This window comes from Gekko japonicus, unplaced genomic scaffold (genome assembly GCF_001447785.1).
Source record: "Gekko japonicus isolate JY-2015 unplaced genomic scaffold, Gekko_japonicus_V1.1 scaffold2717, whole genome shotgun sequence".
In the NCBI taxonomy this organism is placed as follows: domain Eukaryota; kingdom Metazoa; phylum Chordata; class Lepidosauria; order Squamata; family Gekkonidae; genus Gekko; species Gekko japonicus.
The window spans coordinates 42,594-61,676 of NW_015165905.1; the positions used below are offsets into that span (position 1 = coordinate 42,594).

At 48.3% G+C, this 19,083-nt stretch overlaps 1 protein-coding gene across 1 annotated transcript in view; it reads right to left on the reverse strand.

The window, feature by feature from the left end:
- The window catches only part of ARHGAP17 (Rho GTPase activating protein 17), a gene marked incomplete at its 3' end in the record, with an annotated part of 79,092 nt that overhangs the window by 35,650 nt on the left and 24,359 nt on the right, over positions 1-19,083 (reverse strand). The window contains exon 2 of the mRNA XM_015411378.1: positions 420-459. Within this exon, the coding sequence (XP_015266864.1) occupies positions 420-459 (40 nt within the window). The remainder of the gene's footprint in view (positions 1-419; positions 460-19,083) is intronic.

A 19,083-nucleotide genomic window follows, 5' to 3' on the forward strand; every position in this document is an offset into this window, starting at 1 on the left:
GAGGCCTGAGTTCGGTCTGCCAAACTCCCCCCCCCCCGCGGCGGCAAAGCCGTTCTCAGAGCGTTTGGGGAGGATTTAAATATCCCCCCATATTTTCCCCAAGTTTTCAGATTTTTCTGCACATATGGGGACTGCCCCAAATGTGCAGGAAAACCTCCCTGCCCCCCAAGTTCCCCTGATGTGCTGATTTAGACATCCGCACGGAGGGGGCATGTTGGGAATTAGATATATAGATGTATGAGGTATTTTAATCGATACAATGATGATGTGATTACTCTCGTGTATGTTTCTTTTTTCTAAAATAATAACATTTGTAAAAACAACAACACCGCCACCGTTTTCCCCTCCGCCATGAGACAAAAGCAAAAAAGGAAAAGACCTGAAAGGCTGTTTTAAGCATAGGAATGTAATTACAGTACCTGCAGCAGGTCTTCGCTGAGGACTTCAGTTCTCTCGGCTCTGCGGAAGGGGACAAAGAAAAAGTGCTTAGGTTATCTGTACTTAAATCAGACGTTTTCCTGTCTAGGACGAGCCGCGGCTGTTTCTTGGGGCACCCCATTGTGGTGGATGCCTGCCAGGGAAGACTGACACTAGCCCAAGCCCCTAAGCAACCGGCAGAGCAGGTGGGGAAGGCATGCTCATCCCTCCCCCCCTTGCTCAGCCACAGGAATTAGCAAGCGCCCCAAAGCAATTCTCGGCATTGCTCAAATTCCAGGCCCAGCAGATGCTAATCCTTGAATGCTGCCTGCAAGCAGGGGTCGAAAAGACACCACTTGGTATTCTGCAAGGACTGTTGTGAACGGTGCTCCAAACACGGACCGTGTGGCCCTCAGCTGCAACTGGCCTGTGGTGGCCAGTCCAGCATTCCCTCTAAAGCCAGTGATGGCGAACCTTTTAGAGACCGAGTGCCCCCCTGATATTATAGATTCATTACATTTATGGTGAAATAATTACTAATGCACCAAATGATATATAAGATATATATGACCTATGTGGTGATCTGCTATAGTTGGAACTGTATATTTTAGTATTATTGAGAGTGCTGTCTTTGTAAATTTGTAATTGATGTGTATGTAAACTTGATGGGAAATCCAATAAAATTATTATTATTTTTTTTTTTAAAAAGAGACCGAGTGCCCAAACTGCGACCCAAAACCCACTTATTGATCGCAAAGTGCCAACATGGCAATCTAACCTGAATACTGAGGTTTTACTTTAGAAAAAAAACAACTCATACACTAACTTTGATCCAAACAAAGTAAGGAAAGCGATCCCAAATGCTTTCATTTACTGAAAATTATTTGGCAGAGAATTTGTCACTTTAATGATGGTCTGGGCCTGGCTGGGGCGATGCCACGCGTGCCCGCAGAGAGGGCTCTGAGTGCCACCTCTGGCCCCCGTGCCATAGGTTCGCCACCACTGCTCTAAGCTGAGTGTAGTGTGTGCTAGCTCAGCTTTTTAGCCTCCGGCTCGTACATTGTTTGTCTTCGCTCAGGAAGGAGGGCTCCAGAGCAGACTAATTTGTGCAGCAGCCAAATCGCTCGCTCACAGCTTTAATGATGGTAGCTCACAAAGTAGAATTCTTGCTCACAAGACTCCACGGCTCGGAGGGAGCACGGGTGGCTCCCCTACTTCCCGGGACAGAGCAAGCACAGATCTGTGCCGGGTGCAGAATCCTAAGGGAACAGAATGGCTGGGAGGTGACATTTGGGGGGGGGGACAAAACTGGGAAGTATTTTGTTCATTGGACTGCTCTCGGCTCCTGAGCAGTGTTCTCTCTAAGCTGAGTTAGTGTGAGCCAACTCACAGTTTTTTAGCCCCCGGCTCACACATTTTTTGTCTTAGCTCAGGAAGGAGGGCTCCAGAGCACACTAATTCATGCAGCAGCCAAATGGCTCACTCACAACTTGAATGCCAGCAGCTCACAAAGGAGAATTTTTGCTCACAAGACTCCACGGCGTGGAGGGAGCGTTGCTCCTGAGCCCCCTTGAGTCTTCGATGGGATAGAGAAGCCAGCCTGGCCGTCACACCTTGCCAATTACCTGCAACCAGTGTTCCCTGTAAGCTGAGTTAGTGTGAGCCGGCTCACAGTTTTGTAGCCTCCGGCTCAGACATTTTTGTCTCAGCGCAGGAAGGAGGGCTCCAGAGCAAACTAATTTATGCAGTAGCCAAATCACTTGCTCACAACTTTAATGCCAGTAGCTCACAAAGTAGAATTTTTGCTCACAAGGCTCCACAGCTTAGAGGGAACATTGCCTGCAACGCTTCTCCAGGCAGCATTTCATGACTCTGTGCACTAAGGGAATGCTGCCCCATTATGCTGATGTGAAATGACACCTGGTCTGAAGCAACGGTTGGCAGCAGGTTCCGAAAAGCACTTTTCCAGCCGCTTACCAGATGGCGGCCTTCCCTGGGAACTGGCAGATCCGCAAGGCCCTGGGAACGGCCGCTGCTTCCCGCCCCGCTTTCCACCCGTGCCAATAAAAAAAGAGGCAGATCAAGATGGGTCGCCATGTTAGTCAGTCTGTAGCTGCAGAAAAGAGCAAGAGTCCAGGAGCACCTGAAAGATGAGCAAAACTTGTGGCCGGGGAGGAGCTTTCGTGAGCCACTGCTCACTTCTTCAGATACAGCTAGCCTGTGAGTCCGTCTGTCGTCATATCTTGGAGAGTGGAGTGGTTTCAGATGTTGTTGTTCAGTCACACAGTTGAGTCCAACTCTTCCTGACCCATGGACCACATCACGCCAGGCCCTCCTGTCTTCCGTCGTGCTCCAGAGTTTGCTTAATTCCATGTTCACTGCATCGATCACACTGTCTAACCATCTCTGCCGTCCCCTTCTTCTTTGACTTTCAGTCTTTCCCAGCATCGGGGTCTTCTCCAGCGAGTGCTCCCTTCTCATTGGGTGGCCAAAGTATTTGAGCTTCAGCTTCAGGATATGGCCTTCCAGGGAACAGTCGGGGTTGATTTCCTTTAGGATCGACTGATTTGACCTCCTTGCGGTCCAAGGGACTCTCAAGAGTCTTCTCCAGCACCGCAATTCGATTTCAGATGCCGAATGACAAATGGCAGGCAAATGACAATAGCAGGTGAACGACCATAGCAAGCGTGTTTGGACAGAAAGACAGATGGGAGTCACATTCTAGGTGCATCTGAAGAAGTGAGCAGCGACTCACAAAAGCTCCTCCCCTGCCACAAATTTTGTTAATCTTTAAGGTGCTCCTGGACTCTTGCTCTTTTCTACTGCAAGAAAAAGAGGGGCAGTGAAGAGCGACCTGGTTCTGAGCAGCGCTTTCGTACTTTATACCCAGCAAAACTTTGCCTTTAAAAAAAGGGAAACTGACCTGCCCCCCCCCCCGTACCCTTCAACCAGCGTGAAGAACAGAACCTGAGCTGATCATCTTAAAGACCAAAACCCTTTTCCAGGGATAATTAAGAAGAGAAGAAGAGAGGAGATTGGATTTATACCCCGCCCTTAACTACCCAAAGGTGTCTCAGAGCGGCTTACAAACTCCTGTCCCTTCCCCTCCCCACTACAGACACCCTGTGAGGTAGGCGGGGCTGAGAGAGCTCTTGACAGAAACTGATCTTTTTTCAAGAACAGCTCTTATCAGAACTATGCCTTGCCCAAGGTCATCCAGCCAGGTGCAAGTGGAGGAGTGGAGAATCAAACCCGGCTCTCCCAGATTAGAGACCGCGCACTTCACCACGACACCAAACTGGCTTAACCTTTTATGTTCCAAAGCCCCCTGCAGAGAGTGTTCTTTGCTGGGTAAAGAAGGGGCCCAATACTTGAGAACAAATGTCTTTGGGCTCACGGAATGCGTTCCCGCACTTTTGGGAGGCTGGCTGTTGGAAAATGGCTACTAAAAGGAAATATCGGGGCTAGGACTGCCTGTCCCTAAGTATCCAAATTCTGAGCTTTAGCATATTGTATTTATTTACTTAATTCATTGATAACCCTCTGCCTTTCTCCCCAAAGCCACTCACAGCATTCTCCTTTCCTCCATTTTATCCTCACAACAACCCTGTGTGTGTGCGTTTGCGTGTGTGTGTGTGTGTGTGTGTGAGAGAGAGAGAGAGAGGGAGAGAGAGAGAGAGAGAGAGAGAGAGAGAGAGAGAGAGTGTGTGTGTGTGTGTGTGTGTGTGTGAATGGCCCAAGGCCATTCAGTGCGCTTCCACAGCACGAGTGGGGATTGTCAGAGTCCCGCAGCAATCTGTCTCAACAACGTTCCTTCAGAAGGACCAAGTTTATTGAGTACAGTAAAAGCAGGTCATCTGTGCATACATACAGTGTTAGATCTAACTCCACAGGCGGGAAAGGGGGAAGTTATACAGGATTCAAAGGGGGGGGGTCTGTGATGATTCCATGTTTTGGTGTGTGTGTTCCTTTAAACGTTTAGTTTGACTGCAGTACTGTAAGGAGAGTGACAGAGGGAGACAAGTGTGCTGTGACTGGCTGATGACTGAGAGTGTGGGAGGAGGGGGTGTCTACGAGGTGATTCTGTGTGTAAAGTTTGGAGAGTGAGAGTAGTCTGTGTGACTATGGAATTTTGAGTCCAATTCTGTGTGAATAAGACCAACAGTTTAGTCTGTGTGGCTAAGAGAGTTGATTCTATTCAGTGTGAATAAAACAAAGAGACTAGCCTGTGTGGCTACATATAAGACAGAGAGTGTGTACTGAGTGTCAGAGTGGAGTTTGGAGGCTGAGAGACTGTTTGTAACACCAAGCTTTGCCAGTTATATTTACAAGCTCCTTTCTTCAGCAACTGTTCAAAATAACCAGAAACCTATTTTGTTATTAAATAATTTTTTGTTTAAACTTATCCCAGAAATCAGTACAGTACTTCCTCAGGGCCACATAGTCCTCTGAAGTGCCTAGACCCCAGGTCATACTACCAAAAGAGAGAGATTTGGAATTTTTAATTCCTGGTGGCAGCAGAAATCTGCCAAGTTTAGGTACACACAGGGTGGTTTAAAGGTAAAACAGTCTCCCCAATAAGCAAGGACCTCACAGGGTCCCCTGATGGATTCGGACCAATCAGGGGATGGACTGCAGCGCGCCTGAACTAATGGGTTCATACTCCCAGCAGAGCGAGAGGAGCAAGGTATCAATGTTCCCTCTAACCTGTGGAGCCTTGTGAGCAAAAATTCTACTTTGTGAGCTACTGGCATTAAAGTTGTGAGTGAGCTGTTTGGCTACTGCATACATTAGTTTGCTTTGGAGCCATCCTTCCTGAGCTAAGACCAAAATGTGTGAGCCGGAGGCTAAAGAACTGTGAGCTAGCTCACACTAACTCAGCTTAGAGGGAACACGGGTCATGAGCCCAGGCTAAAAGATAAGACACAGGGAAAGAAATGAAAGTTAACATTCCAGCACTTGTTCACCCAGCAGCCTCCTACCTCCCCCCACTTACAACAGCAGCGTAGCTGGCAGGGATTCGAACCCAGGTCTCCCAGATACTAGCCCGAGACTCTTAACCACTACGTCGCCCTGGCACTGGGAACAGTGTAAAACTCACTGTGCTTTTTTTTTAAAGTAATTTTCATCTGAAATCACAATATCTGCATCATAACAATTTTTCTCCACCCCCTCGGGGCATATGAAACTCGCCGAGCGCGCACAACTTCTCCGTTCGGGCAGATAAACGCTTGTGTCCCTCAGCCACAGAACCCAGCTGCACATTTTCAGAAGCAGAACTGAGAGTCCCCTGGAAAGCCACATGGGCACGTTTCCTGCCACTCGCAGCTCACATTCGGGGACTCTTCAGTGCAGCTTATATCACCTCCAGGTACTTTTATACACAGATATGTCACCTTCTGGACCTGAATGTTTCCCCTGAGAAGATCACAAGATCGTAAACCATTTACAAGGGGGCATTAATAGCTGAACACCCCAAGCCCTAGAAACTAAGAATCAAGAGAGACTACTCTGAAGCCAGAAGAAGGAAGGAAGAAGAAAAGGAGGGGGAGGAGGAGATTGGATTTATACACCGCCCTTCACTCAGAGTCTCAGAGCGGCTTACAAACTCCTTTCCCTTCCCTTCCAATGCTCCCTGTAAGCTGTGTAGTCTTGTGAGCAAAAATTCTACTTTGTGAGCTACGGGCATTCAAGTTGTGAGCGAGCGATTTGCCGGCTGCATAAATTAGCTCGTCCAGGAGCCATCCTTCCTGAGCTAAGACAAAAATGTGTGAGCCGGAAGCTAAAAAACTGTGAGCTAGCTCACACTGACTCAGAGGGAACGCTGTTCCCCTCCCCACAACAGACACCCTGTGAGGTAGGTGGGGCTGAGAGAGCTCTGACAGAAACGGCTCTTTTTTCAAGAACAGCTCTGACAGAACAATGGCTTGCCCAAGGTCATCCAGCAGCTGCGAGTGGAGGAGTGGGGAATCAAACCCGGTTCTCCCAGATTAGAGTCCGCGCACTTAACCACGACACCAAAGTGCAGTGCATTTGATGTGGCAAATTCACTTGTGGGCAAAGGTAAGGAGATTTGAGGAGGACTTTGAGCAGAGGTCCATCAGTGGCTATTAGCCACAAGGTATAGATAGGGGCTCTGGGGCAAGTGATGCTCTGTATTCTTGGTGCTTGGGGGGGGGGGCAACAGTGGGAGGGCTTCTAATGTCCTGGCCACACTGCTGGACCTCCTGATGGCACCTGGTATTTCTGGCCACTTTGTGACACAGAGTGTTGGACTGGATGGGCCTTTGGCCTGATCCAACATTGGCGTCTCTTATGTTCTTATGACTTACACGAGGGCCGATTCCTTCATTTCTTCATGCTAACTTTTTTGTTTACCGACACGACACTTTTTCTTTTAACTCCTATATTTTATTTACACATTTTTGTGCCACAGTTCAAAGTCAGTCTAGGACGAGAGAGCCTGAGAAGGGTTTGGGGTCATGAAGGCTTGCCATTGCATCGACGGCTGCTTCCTGAGCCCAGGGGAATGCAGACTTTGGCGCGGCATCTCTGGGAACCGCCGGACAAATGAACTCCCGGAGGCAAATGGGCAGGGGATCTTGCGAATCTGTGCTGTTTGTCAAAGTGGAGCAGGAGGAGGAGGAGATTGGATTTATACCCCGCCCTTCACTGCCCAAGGGAGTCTCAGAGTGGCTCACAAACTCCTCTCCCTTCCCCTCCCCTGTGAGGGAGGTGGGGCTGAGAGAGCTCTGAGAGAAACGGCTCTTTTTCAAGGACAGCTCTTATCAGAACTATGGCTTGCCCAAGGTCATCCAGCAGCTGCAAGCGAAGGAGTGGGGAATCACACCCGGTTCTCCCGGATTAGAGTCCGCGCACTCAACCACGACACCAAACTGGCTCTCCAAAGTGCCTTCCTCCGGTGGAGGGAAGCCTTTCCCAACCTTGACCCTAGTGCGGGGGTCCCCGACCTTTTAGATCCTGCAGGCACCTTTGGAATTCTGACACAGCCGTGGCAGGAGGAGGCACAAAACGGCCACCCCGAAGCAGCTGCCCCAGTAGGCAAAGCCACCCACCCAATGGTCGCCCCAGCTTCCTTTCAGTCACACGGTGTGGGTCCCTGTGCTGGGGTGGCAGATGCTGCCAAGGCGATGTTTTTTTAAAAAGCTGCCACAGCCAGTCAGATTTCCCACGATCAATCAGAACCTTTGCCGCATGTTAGACACCCCTGACCAATGTTCCCTCTAAGCTATGGAGTCTTGTGAGCAAAAACACTACTTTATGAGCTACTGGCAATAAAGTTGTGAGTGAGCCATTTGGCTACTGCATAAATTAGTTTGCTCTGGAGCCCTCCTTCCTGAGCGAAGACGAAAATATGTGAGCCAGAGGCTAAAAAACCATGAGCTAGCTCACACTAACTCAGCTTAGAGGGAACACTGCCCCTGACTTGGGCCAGTCAGACTCAGCCTCGCCTACCTCACAGGGGTGTTGTGTTGTGAGGACAGAATGGAGGAAGGGGAAGCCACGCTGGCCACTGTGAACGCCTCGGAGGCAGGGGATGGATCGGAACGTGACACACGGAAGCCGCTTCCACTGGAACCTACAGGACTTGGTCCCGAGGAAACATACTCAGGAGGAGCAAGGTGTAACTTTTCATGGAGGCACTGGGAACCCAGGGCAGCGTCTTCCCCCTCCGAAGAATGAGTCAGCGGACAGCTATGCGCCCTCTCCATCCTCTCCTGTGAGGCGGCCCCACCCCCAAACAAAACAGAAACCCGTCTCCAAGTTTCTCCTGGCTGGCGGCCTGTGCGAAAGTCCGTCCGCTCTTGACAGAACATAACAAGCATGCCTTCTAGGAAGACATACTCGTGCCTTCTCAAACTGAGCAGCTTCCCAACACATTTCCTAGGAGTGAGTCACGGAAGGATCCAGGGGAAGGCACAGAGCGCCACTTAAAAGGAAGAGGAATCCCCCCCCCCCTTTGCACAAGAAAGGTCTTCCCCAGAAGGTGAAGTGACTTCCCCCCCAACCAGCCGGGGAGATCCGGCCGCTCAGCAGTTTAGAAAGAGAGAAGCTGCTGATCTGGCTGGTCTCCACAGGACTAGCAGCTGCCTGGGAAGGGGCTCAGCTACTAGACAGAAAGCTACCTGGTGGTCACTGGCAAACCGCTAAAGGGCAACTGGAATGATGAAAGGGTTGGAACACTTTCCCTGTGAAGAAAGGTTAAAGCACTTGGGGCTCTCTAGCTTGGCGAAACGGCGGCTGAGGGGGTGACACGATCGAGGTTTACAAGACTGTGCGTGGGATAGAGCAAGGGGAGAAAGAGGTACTTTCCTCCCTTTCTCACAATACAAGGACTCGTGGGCACTCCATTAAATTGCTGAGCAGTCGGGTTAGAACGGATAAAAGGAAGTCCTTCTTCACCCAAAGAGTGATTCACACATGGAATTCACTGCCACAGGAGGAGGTGGTGGCCACAAGCATGGACGGCTTCAAGAGGGAATTGGATAAGCACATGGAGCAGAGGTCCATCCGTGGCTATTAGCCACAAGGTATAGAGAGGAACTCTCAGGCTGGGGGAAAGGGATGCTCGGTATTCTTGGTGCTTGGGGGGGGGGGCAACAGTGAGAGGGCTCCTAGTGTCCTGGCCCCACTGGAGGACCTCCTGATGGCACCTGGTATCTTTGGCCACTGTGTGACAGTGTTGGACTAGATGGGCCATTGGCCTGATCCAACATTGGCTTCTCTTATGTTCTTATGTTATGTTCTGGTCTACCTAGGCCACTGCAGTTCCTTTGGGAAGGCAGCGGCTCTCCAGGAAATCTGGCCGAGAGTCATCCCCCCAGGCTGACCATGCTTTCAACTGGAGATACTGGACCTGGGACCGAGCACACACACACAAAGCACTGCGGACCACCACCCGGCGGCTGCCTACTACCACCGATGGGAGAACCACACGGCAACTGAACTGGAAGGTTCCCCTGAAGTTGTCTTGCGACTGGTCAACTGCAGGACAGCCATTAAGCTGCTCTGTTTTTTAGCCACTGAGTGAGCTATGTGGGGGGAACATGATAAGAGGTTTAAAAAAATGATTCATGGGGTGGAGAGCGCGGACAAAGAGAACTTTCTCTCTCTCTCCCAAAACACTAGAACCAACCAGAAGATTCGTTATGCCAACATCTACGTGTCTTTTCAGATCCAGAGCAGTTAGCTGTGTTAGTCTGTTGCGGCAAACTTTATTGTGCCCAAATTTAAGATCAATGATCAACACATTTAAACTAGACATATAAAATAGAACAAATTTTCAAAAAACAGGTAGAAATTCACTGGTGAAGTTGAATACAAGTAGAAATTCACAGGTGGGAGTTTTGCCACACAACTTATGTGAATTCAAGAATCTGTAAGGATGTAGTAGTGTTTTGCCAGCTGACTCTACATCCTTAAATGTTAAATTTGGGCACATGCATTTTTTTCCTTGTGTTGATATATTGCTGTGCCCATTGCCTTTCATCTTGCAAACGTTATCGTCGCATAAGCTTTTGTCTGACGCAGAGAGCTGTGTTTCTCGAAAGCTTATGCTACAATAAAGTTTGTTAGTCTTAACGGCGCTCCTGGGCTTTTAAAGTATTTCCAGGTCTCTCTCTGCAACACAGGCTAGAAATTTGTTTCGAGGAGAAAGAGGGCTACCAACCTTATAGGCCGGACTGCCTGCTTGCATAGAGGAGCCCTGCGCTGCCCGCACCCGGGGGCTAACAGAATTCCCTGGCACCAGCTAACAAACACCGGGTCACTCTGTGTGAAAGGCTTGCCCACAATGAACAGCCTCTGTAAGAACCAGCCTGCTCGCTCCTTTTCAGGAATGGCAACTGGTCACTGAGGTGGGGCCGCAGGAGAGATGGGAGAAAGCACAAGGCACAGTAGAGTAGAAAGTCAATCTCCTGGTCATGAGGAGCTCCAAGCCCAGTTCTGTGGTTGCACAGCAGCGACTCAGAAGTAGGCCAAGAGATGCAGAAGGTGTGGGGAGGCAGAGACTCGCTGAGAGCCAACAGGGAAGCAGCGGGGGAACCTGATCTCGATGCCATCAGGAGAACCCGGATTACATCAGAGTACCTATTGGAGGGCCACTGACACTTCCAAGGTCACGCCGGAACCAAAACTTGAGGGGGGCAGGGGGTGCCGACGGGAAGCAGAGGACTTTCAGACCCACACCGGTTTAAAGCAGCTCCGGAGCCAGAACTTGTGTGACTCTTTTAAAATTCTCATCGGCGGATAAAGCGTTATTCTGGCTGCCTTGGAACAGAAAGATGAGATGAGCAGGCCCAGGGAAAGAAAGCTCTCAGCTGCATGACCGATACATCCTGCTCGCTTTCCACGGCACAATGGCCAGACTCGGTGCCAGGGGGGAAAGTTCCATGGAAAACCTGCAGCGCTGTGCAAAGGCCAAGACGAAGGCGCCAGCGTTCGAGGGGGCCGGTTTCCTCTCCAGCAAAGGCCGCCGAGCAGAACGTGGACAGCAGCTCTGCAGACAACCAGAGGCCTGGAACGGAGCGGTCAAGCTGCGGAGTGCGAGGCCAGCGGCTTCAGGCCCTGGCGCAGGGGTGGCCACACTTGCTCAACATAAGAGCCACAGGGAGCAAACGTCCGATGTCTGAGAGCTGCCACAAGACAGGAACAAATATGGCCCAAATGTTTTTACTGGGAAATAGGCAACTTTGCTTTTTATTAACATTAAGATGAGACTAACCAAAGATAAAAACAAAAGGGGTAAAATCAGATATCGATAATGATATTTCACTTTAGATGGGGAGGGAGGGAGGGGGAGAGAGAGGGGGGAAGGAAGGAAGGAAAGGTGGAAAGAAAGGTGGAAGGAAAGGTGGAAAGAAAGGTGGAAAGAAAGCCAATAGATTAGGGCAAGAGAGAGGTGGAAAGAAAGCAACTTTACCTGCCACGCCACCATGCTGGCTGGCTTGGTTTGGAGAAGGCATTTAAAGTTAAAGTTGCTTTCCTTCTCTGCTCCCCCACATCTTAAGCCTACTCAGGGAGGGGAACACTGGCTGGGGAGGGGAAGATCAATCGGGGAGGCACGTCTCCCTTTCACTTCCCCAGCTGCCCTGCTGGGAGCCGCACAATATGTGTGAAGGAGCCGCACAATATGTGTGAAGGAGTCTGGCCACCCCTGCCCTGGTGGCGTAGGGCTGCTGCCCCCTCGTTTAAGCAGCTGGCCCCCTCCAACGTAACTACTACACTCACACTTCAGGCCCTCAAACCCCCTTCCAATGAAGTCGGGGCCCTCAGAATGGCAAGGAACTTTATTTTTATTTTTATTTAAACATTTTTACCCCGCCCTCCCCGCAAGCGGGCTCAGGGCGGCTTACAAGGGCTTACAGCCTATACATAAAATCAATAACATCCAATAAAACAACCAATAACATATTAATAACAATAAAGTGCTTTAACGCTCCAAGATGGCCTAAGTTGTTAGTCCAGAAAAATGGTCCGAGTCCGTCAGCAGGTCTTGCCTAAGTCCTGACTTGGGGTCTGACAGCATCTCCCACAAATAATATTTCCTCCTTTTTTAAATAGGGGTGCAATTCCGATTTGGGTTTTTTGCCAGACCCTCCCCCTTCATCTGCACACCCCTTCCTCCAAGCCTCGCCTGAGGAGGGCAGCGACCAGGGACAATATAACATCTGGCACTCTTGTATACTTCCCCGACCCTCATAAGAACATAAGAGAAGCCAATGTTGGATCAGGCCAGTGACCCATCCAGTCCAACACTCTGTGTCACACAGTGGCCAAAGATACCAGGTGCCATCAGGAGGTCCAGCAGGGGCCAGGACACTAGAAGCCCTCCCACTGTTGCCCCCCCCCAAGCACCAAGAACACAGAGCATCACTTGCCCCAGACATAAGAACATAAGAGAAGCCAATGTTGGATCAGGCCAACGGCCCATCCAGTCCAACACTCTGTGTCACACAGTGGCGAAAGATACCAGGTGCCATCAGGAGGTCCAGCAGTGGGGCCAGGACACTAGAAGTCCTCCCACTGTTGCTCCCCCCCCAAGCACCAAGAATACTGAACATCAATTGCCCCAGCCTGAGAGTTCCTATCTATACCTTGTGGCTAAGAGCCACCAATGGACCTCTGCTCCATATGTTTATCCAATTCCCTCTTGAAGCCGTCCATACTTGTAGCCACCACTACCTCCTCCTGTGGCAGTGAATTCCATGTGTTAATCACTCTTTGGGTGAAGAAGGACATCCTTTTATCTGTTCTGACCCAACTGCTCAGCGATTTTATGGAGTGCCACAAGTTCTCGTATTGTGAGAAAGGGAGAAAAGGACTTCCTCAACCTGCTCTATCCCATACATAATCTTATAAACCTCGATCATGTCACCCCTCAGCCGTCGTTTCTTCTACCTAAAGAGCCCCAAGTGCTTTAACCTTTCTTCATAGGGAAAGTGTTCCAGACCTTTTATCATTTTAGTTGCCCTTTTCTGCACTTTTTCCAATGCTATAATATCCTTTCTGAGGTCTGGTGACCAGAACTGTATACACAATACTCCAAATGGGGTCGCACCATTGATTTATACAGAGGCATTATGATACTGGCTGATTTTTCAATTCCTAATAATCCCTAGCATGGCGTTGGCCTTTTTTTATTGCAGTTGCACACTGTCTAGACATTTTCATGGAGTTATCTACTACAACTCCAAGATCTCTCATAACCCTTCCCTCTAGGGAGGCTGGGGAGCTGAAATCCCCCACCACCATCTTTGTTCAGTCGCACAGTCGAGTCCGACTCTTCGCAACCCCATGGACCCTCCTGTCTTCTGTCGTGCTCCAGAGTGCCCTGCCATCTAGTATATGTGTACTGTTTTTTATCTATTGATCTTCTTTTAAGTGGTTTTAGCCTTGACTTTAATTTATAGAATTTCTGTATATCACTTTGGAGGTTTTTAAATGCTTTGTTATTCATTTACCAGTTTTGTACTTGAGACTCAAGGTGGATTACATAGTATAAAATAATATAATCGAATGAGAGATCTAATGAGTAATGCAATAGGATTAGGATTACAAAAATTAGAAAAATGCAAAACAAAGTATCAGACATGCTACGTCAAGCGATGCAGAAAATGAATTACACAAAATGAAAATGATGCTGCAAGAGCATGATAGAGCATGTAACAAATCAATAATTTAAAGTGCACAGTATACTCCGATTCTGTATTAGCTTTATAAAAATGCCCTCCCAAAACAACTGTTTCACATCGTTTGCAGAATTACTGAAGTGTGGGAGCCTTTCTTCCAGTTACTGAAAATTGAAACTCTAAATACAACCTTCTTTTCTTTGTAAATCACTGGTATATTACTTTGTTGTAAACCACCCTGAGCCCTACTTGTAGGGAAGGGCAGCCTACTAAACCTAATTTAATAAATAAATGAATACAAATGTACTGCACGTGTAATGTCGTCAGCAACTGCCATGAGGCACGCACAGAATCATGCAGCGGTGACCACAGCAGAAGACCTTAGGACAATGACCACAGTCAATGCTTCCAAGGAAGCCTTTTTTTGAAGAAATTAGGGAGCGCCCAGACGACAGCAGCAACGAAGCCACACCCAAGCCACACCTGGGTAGAAGACAAAGATGCCCTCTTCCTGCACTATCTTTTACATTGATATGTGATCAACGACCATTAACACTGTTCAGACTTTGAGCAGTCTGGAACCTCCAATTCACATCTTCCCATTGTCCCCCGAGTTCCTGCCAAACATATGACTCAGCTTAGTGTCTCCAGTTTTGTAATCCTGAATTATAATTCAATCAAGAACGTATCTTCTTGTTGCCCTTTAGTCAGTTCTATAGTTCTCTCCTAAATCAGTTCGGTGTAGAGGTTAGGAACGCAGACTCTAATCTGGGAGAACCGGGTTTTGATTCCCCACTCCTCCACATGCCGCTGCTGGTTGACCTTGGGTCAGTCACAAGTTCTCTCAGAGCTATTTTCTCAAGGGCAGTCCTTGAGAGAACTCTCTTAGCCCCACCTACCTAAAAGGGTGCCTGTTGTGGGGAGGGGAAGGAGACTATAAACTGCTCTGAGACTCCGAGGGAAGGGCGGGGTATAAATCCAATCTCTTCTTCTCTCAAGTATTGACTCTAATTAGCACTTCCTGGCAACTAACCCCCCAACCTATAGGTAATGCTTGAGGAAATACATTTCAGTGTATCTAAGGAAGTGTGCATTCTCAATTCTCGCTTATACTCAGAATTGAACTTTGTTGGTCTTGGAGGTGCCACTGGACTCAAATTTGGTCCCATTCACAGGTGTACCAACTGCTTTAATCCAATCTCAGCTACACTTATCACTCAGTTACTTATGCATCTTGACTCTATAGCAATTAACCCCCCACCCTTTTCTCTACATATATGTGCTTGAGGAAATCTGTTTCAACATATCTAAAGAAGTGTGCATGCACATGCCCCAGAAGGTCGGACCAGAACCAACGGGTTGAAATTAGCAATTAACCCCCCACCCTTTTCTCTACATATATGTGCTTGAGGAAATCTGTTTCAACATATCTGAAGAAGTGTGCATGCACATGCCCCAGAAGGTCGGACCAGAACCAACGGGTTGAAATTAGCAATTAACCCCCCACCCTTTTCTCTACATATATGTGCTTGAGGAAATCTGTTTCAACATATCTGAAGAAGTGTGCATGCACATGCCCCAGAAGGTCGGACCAGAACCAACGGGTTGAAATTAGCAATTAACCCCCCACCCTTTTCTCTACATATAAGGCAGATCACGAGAGGGAGGGCAGGAAGGGTTGCCTCAGTGCTTAGTTCTCGTGGCCCCTTCTTACACGCCCAGGGAAATGCCGATTGCCACTTTGGGGTCCGGAAGCGATTTTTCTCCAGGCCGATTTGGCCGGAGATCCTGGAGGTTTTTAGTCATCTTCTGGGTGTGGAACAGGGGTCACTCACTGCAGGTGTGTAGTAGAGATGGGACTATATAGATTTTTCCTCTTTCTTTGATTATTCATATTTCTCTGGATACTATAGGCTTATTATAGATCTAATGTTTTATTGGAATATAATGAAGGCCTAGTATATAGAAGGCCTCTCTTCTTTGTGGGTCAAGGGTTTTTTTTCCTAGTTGCTGTTAACAGACAAGACACAGGAGACATTCTTTTAGCACAAAAGTAGATATAAGGTTCATGGTTCTAATTGTTTAGGTTATAACTGCATAGTGTCTGGGTCACAATGGATCTTTTCCTGGGTATCAGAGAACAACACTTTTGTTTGTGTGAGAACAAGCCTTGGCCGATATGACTTAGGTTATGTCAAGTAAATATGTGACGCTATTGCATAGGCACACCTTTCTTACATTTGACCAATAAGGGAATTTTGATGTAAATGTTGTTTAAGTTTCTGTAACCAATTATGCCCTTTGAATATTATTCCCATGATGATGATATGATGATGTCATTTTAAGTATTTAACTTCATGTATTTCCTGGTTGGGCTCAGAAAGCAGTCAGTTTTGATGGGTCTTTTGGCCTAACTGTTTTCCGTATTTAATTGCAATAAAATACAAGAACTTCCTCCTCATTTTGACTTCAATCTTCCATTTTTTTGACTGGATATTAATTTGTACTACAGGTGTGGTAAAAGGTAAAGGTAAAGGTTCCCTTGCTCGAAAGCCAGTCGAATCCGACTCTAGGGTTGCGGTGCTCATCTCCGTTTCAAAGCCAAAGAGCCAGCGCTGTCCGAAGGCATTTCCGTGGTCATGTGGCCGGCATGACTAAACACCAAGGCGCACGGAACGCTGTTCCCTTTCCACCGAAGTGGTCCCTATTTAATCTACTTGCAATTTCTTGCTTTCGAACTGCTAGGTTGGCAGGAGCTGGAACTAGAGACAGGAGCTCACCCCGTCTTGTGGCACCCGGGTCTTGAACTGCTGAACTACTGACCTTCCACAGCCTGCAGTTCAGCGTCTTAATCTCAAGTGTGGTGTGGAGGGGGAGGTATGTGTGAATTTCCTGCATTGTGCAGGGGGTTGGACTAGATGACCCTGGAGGTCCCTTCCAACTCTATATGAAAGCTTATGCCCAGAATTAAACTTTGTTGGTCTTAAAGGTGCCACTGGACTCAGACTTTGTTTTAGTTCTCACAACTGTTTGTTAACTCTTGTATTTGTATGCTAAACTGCTGTTATTCACAGATCTTACTCACAGCTTTGATCCAATCTCAGCTATACTTATCGCCCAGTTACTTATGCACCTTGCCTCTAACTAGCCCTTCCTGGCAACAGTACATAATGGCTGAGGAAATCCTGTTTCGATGCATCTGAAGAAGTCTGCAGGCACACGAAAGCTTATACCCAGAACTAAACTGTGCTCGTCTTAAAGGTGCCACTGGCCTCAAACCTCGTTCTTCGTCCTCTGTCGTAACCTTTTGTTTTCTGAAAAGAACCCAGTTTATGCAGTGGGCCAAAAACAGTGTTTAACTGACCTGGCTTTAGAGCCGGTAACTGGCGTCTGATCCCGGCTACCGACTGAACTGCTGCGGAGGTGCCCAACACACACTGGATCCCTCCTCCTTTCGCCTGATTTCTTTACAGACCAGGACAGGGAATCTTTGCACCCCCATCAGATCTATTCCCCCCCCTTCCAAACCACATTGGCACCACGCAGAGAGCTAGTGGCACGTTCTGTACATCGCCCAGAGCCCCACAACTGTGGGGATAGGCGATTCATAAATGGAATGAAATAAAAATAAAAAAAGAAATAAACTTTGTTCCTCTCTGCTCTTTAGGCCCACTCATCTGGAAGACTGGCCACCTCTGTCAGTTTGGTGTGGTGGTTAAGTACAGGAGGACTCCAATCTGGGAGAACCGGGTTTGATTCCCCCACTCCTCCACTTGCAGCTGCTGGATGACCTTGGGCAAGCCATAGTTCTGTCAGAGCTGTTCTTGAAAAAGAGCAGTTTCTATCAGAGCTCTCTCAGCCCCGCCGACCTCCCAGGGTGTCTGTTGTGGGGAGGGAAAGGAGTTTGTAAGCCGCTCTGAGACCACTTTGGGTGGTGAAGGGCAGGGTATAAATCCAATCTCTTCTTCTTCTCTTCCTTCTATCCTGACTGATTTTACTTCTCCTCTCTCCCATCCCCCATTTGTACACCTTTACCTCCAAAAGTAACTCCTGCGCCAAACTGGAGTATCTCGGCTGAAGGGATGAGGAATGTGTCTGTGCTCTGACTGAGTACCCACTAGTACTTGCTTACGATAAGTCCCCACCACCACCATTACTGCAGGGCTATTTTTGGGCAGGAACGCACAGGAACAGAGTTCCGGCTGGCTCCCAAGTTGGCCACGCCCACTAGGAACTCATTAGCATAATAGGCCACACCCAATAGCAGGAACTCATTAGGATTGGCTACATTAGGGGTGTGTGGCCTAACATGCAAAGGAGTTTAAAAAGGCCCTGGGTTTTGACAACAAACAAGATAAACAGAATAAGAAGGGAAAGGTGGGTGTGGCTGGATGAGCACACTTCTGGTAACATGGCGGTGTGGCTGGATGACCACACTTCTGGTAACATGGGGGTGTGGCCTAATGGGCTAATGAGCAGTGCTGTCAGGGTATGGCCTAATATGCTAATGAGTTCCTGCTGTTGGGTGTGGCCTATTATGCTAATGAGTTCCTGCTGGGCTTTTTCTACAAAAAGAGCCCTGCTTTACTGTATCATATCCCTCAAAAAATCCCTCTACATTCAGTTTAAAACAGATCTGTGTCATCTTTTCCTGCTAAAACGTGGTACTCGAAGCCACTAATTTGGGCAAAAAAAATCCTGGTTTTCTATACTCTGCACAAACAAAGCCATAGTTCTGTCAGAGCTGTTCTTCACAAACATGCCAGCTGACTCCCCATGTTAAAGGCAGAGAGAGCCCTGGTCCCCTGGAGCTACCAGCAACAGCCTGTGCCGTCACATAAAGGAAACAATCTATGAGCTGGCTATTAAGATAGATCACTGTACTGTTGCCGCCATCGCTAAATAACATCACTGTTATCAGATTTTAAGTCTACTAGGCACCTCACAATATTCAACTGTTTTCAGAAGGTTTTAGGATTGTCGACAATTGTTATTTATATGTTTTACTCCTTCGTTAGCCGCCCTGAGCTGGCTTCGGCTGGGAGGGCGGGGTATAAATTTGATAAATAGATAAATATAAATGTTAATCTGAACGCAGATTCACATGCTTGTGGGGGTGGGGTAACGTGTTCGGGGGAGACAGATTGATTGTGGCTGCCGTATCCCCAAAGGAGAGCCAGTGTGGTGTAGTGGTTAAGTGCGCAGACTCTCATCTGGGAGAACCGGGTTTGATTCCCCACTCCTCCGCTCGCAGCTGCTGGTACGGCCTTGGGTCAGTCACAAGTTCTCTCAGAGCCGTTCTCTCAAGAGCAGTCCTCGAAAGAGCTCTCTCAGCCCCACCTACCTCACAGGGTGTCTGTTGTGGGGAGGGGGAGGGAAAGGAGTTTGTAAGCCGCTCTGAGACTCCTTTGGGTAGCGAAGGGCGGGGTATAAATCCAATCTCCTCTTCTCTTCTTTTTCTTCTTATATAACGAACACTGAAATCTTCCTTTGAAATTAGCTCTCTGGAAGCCGG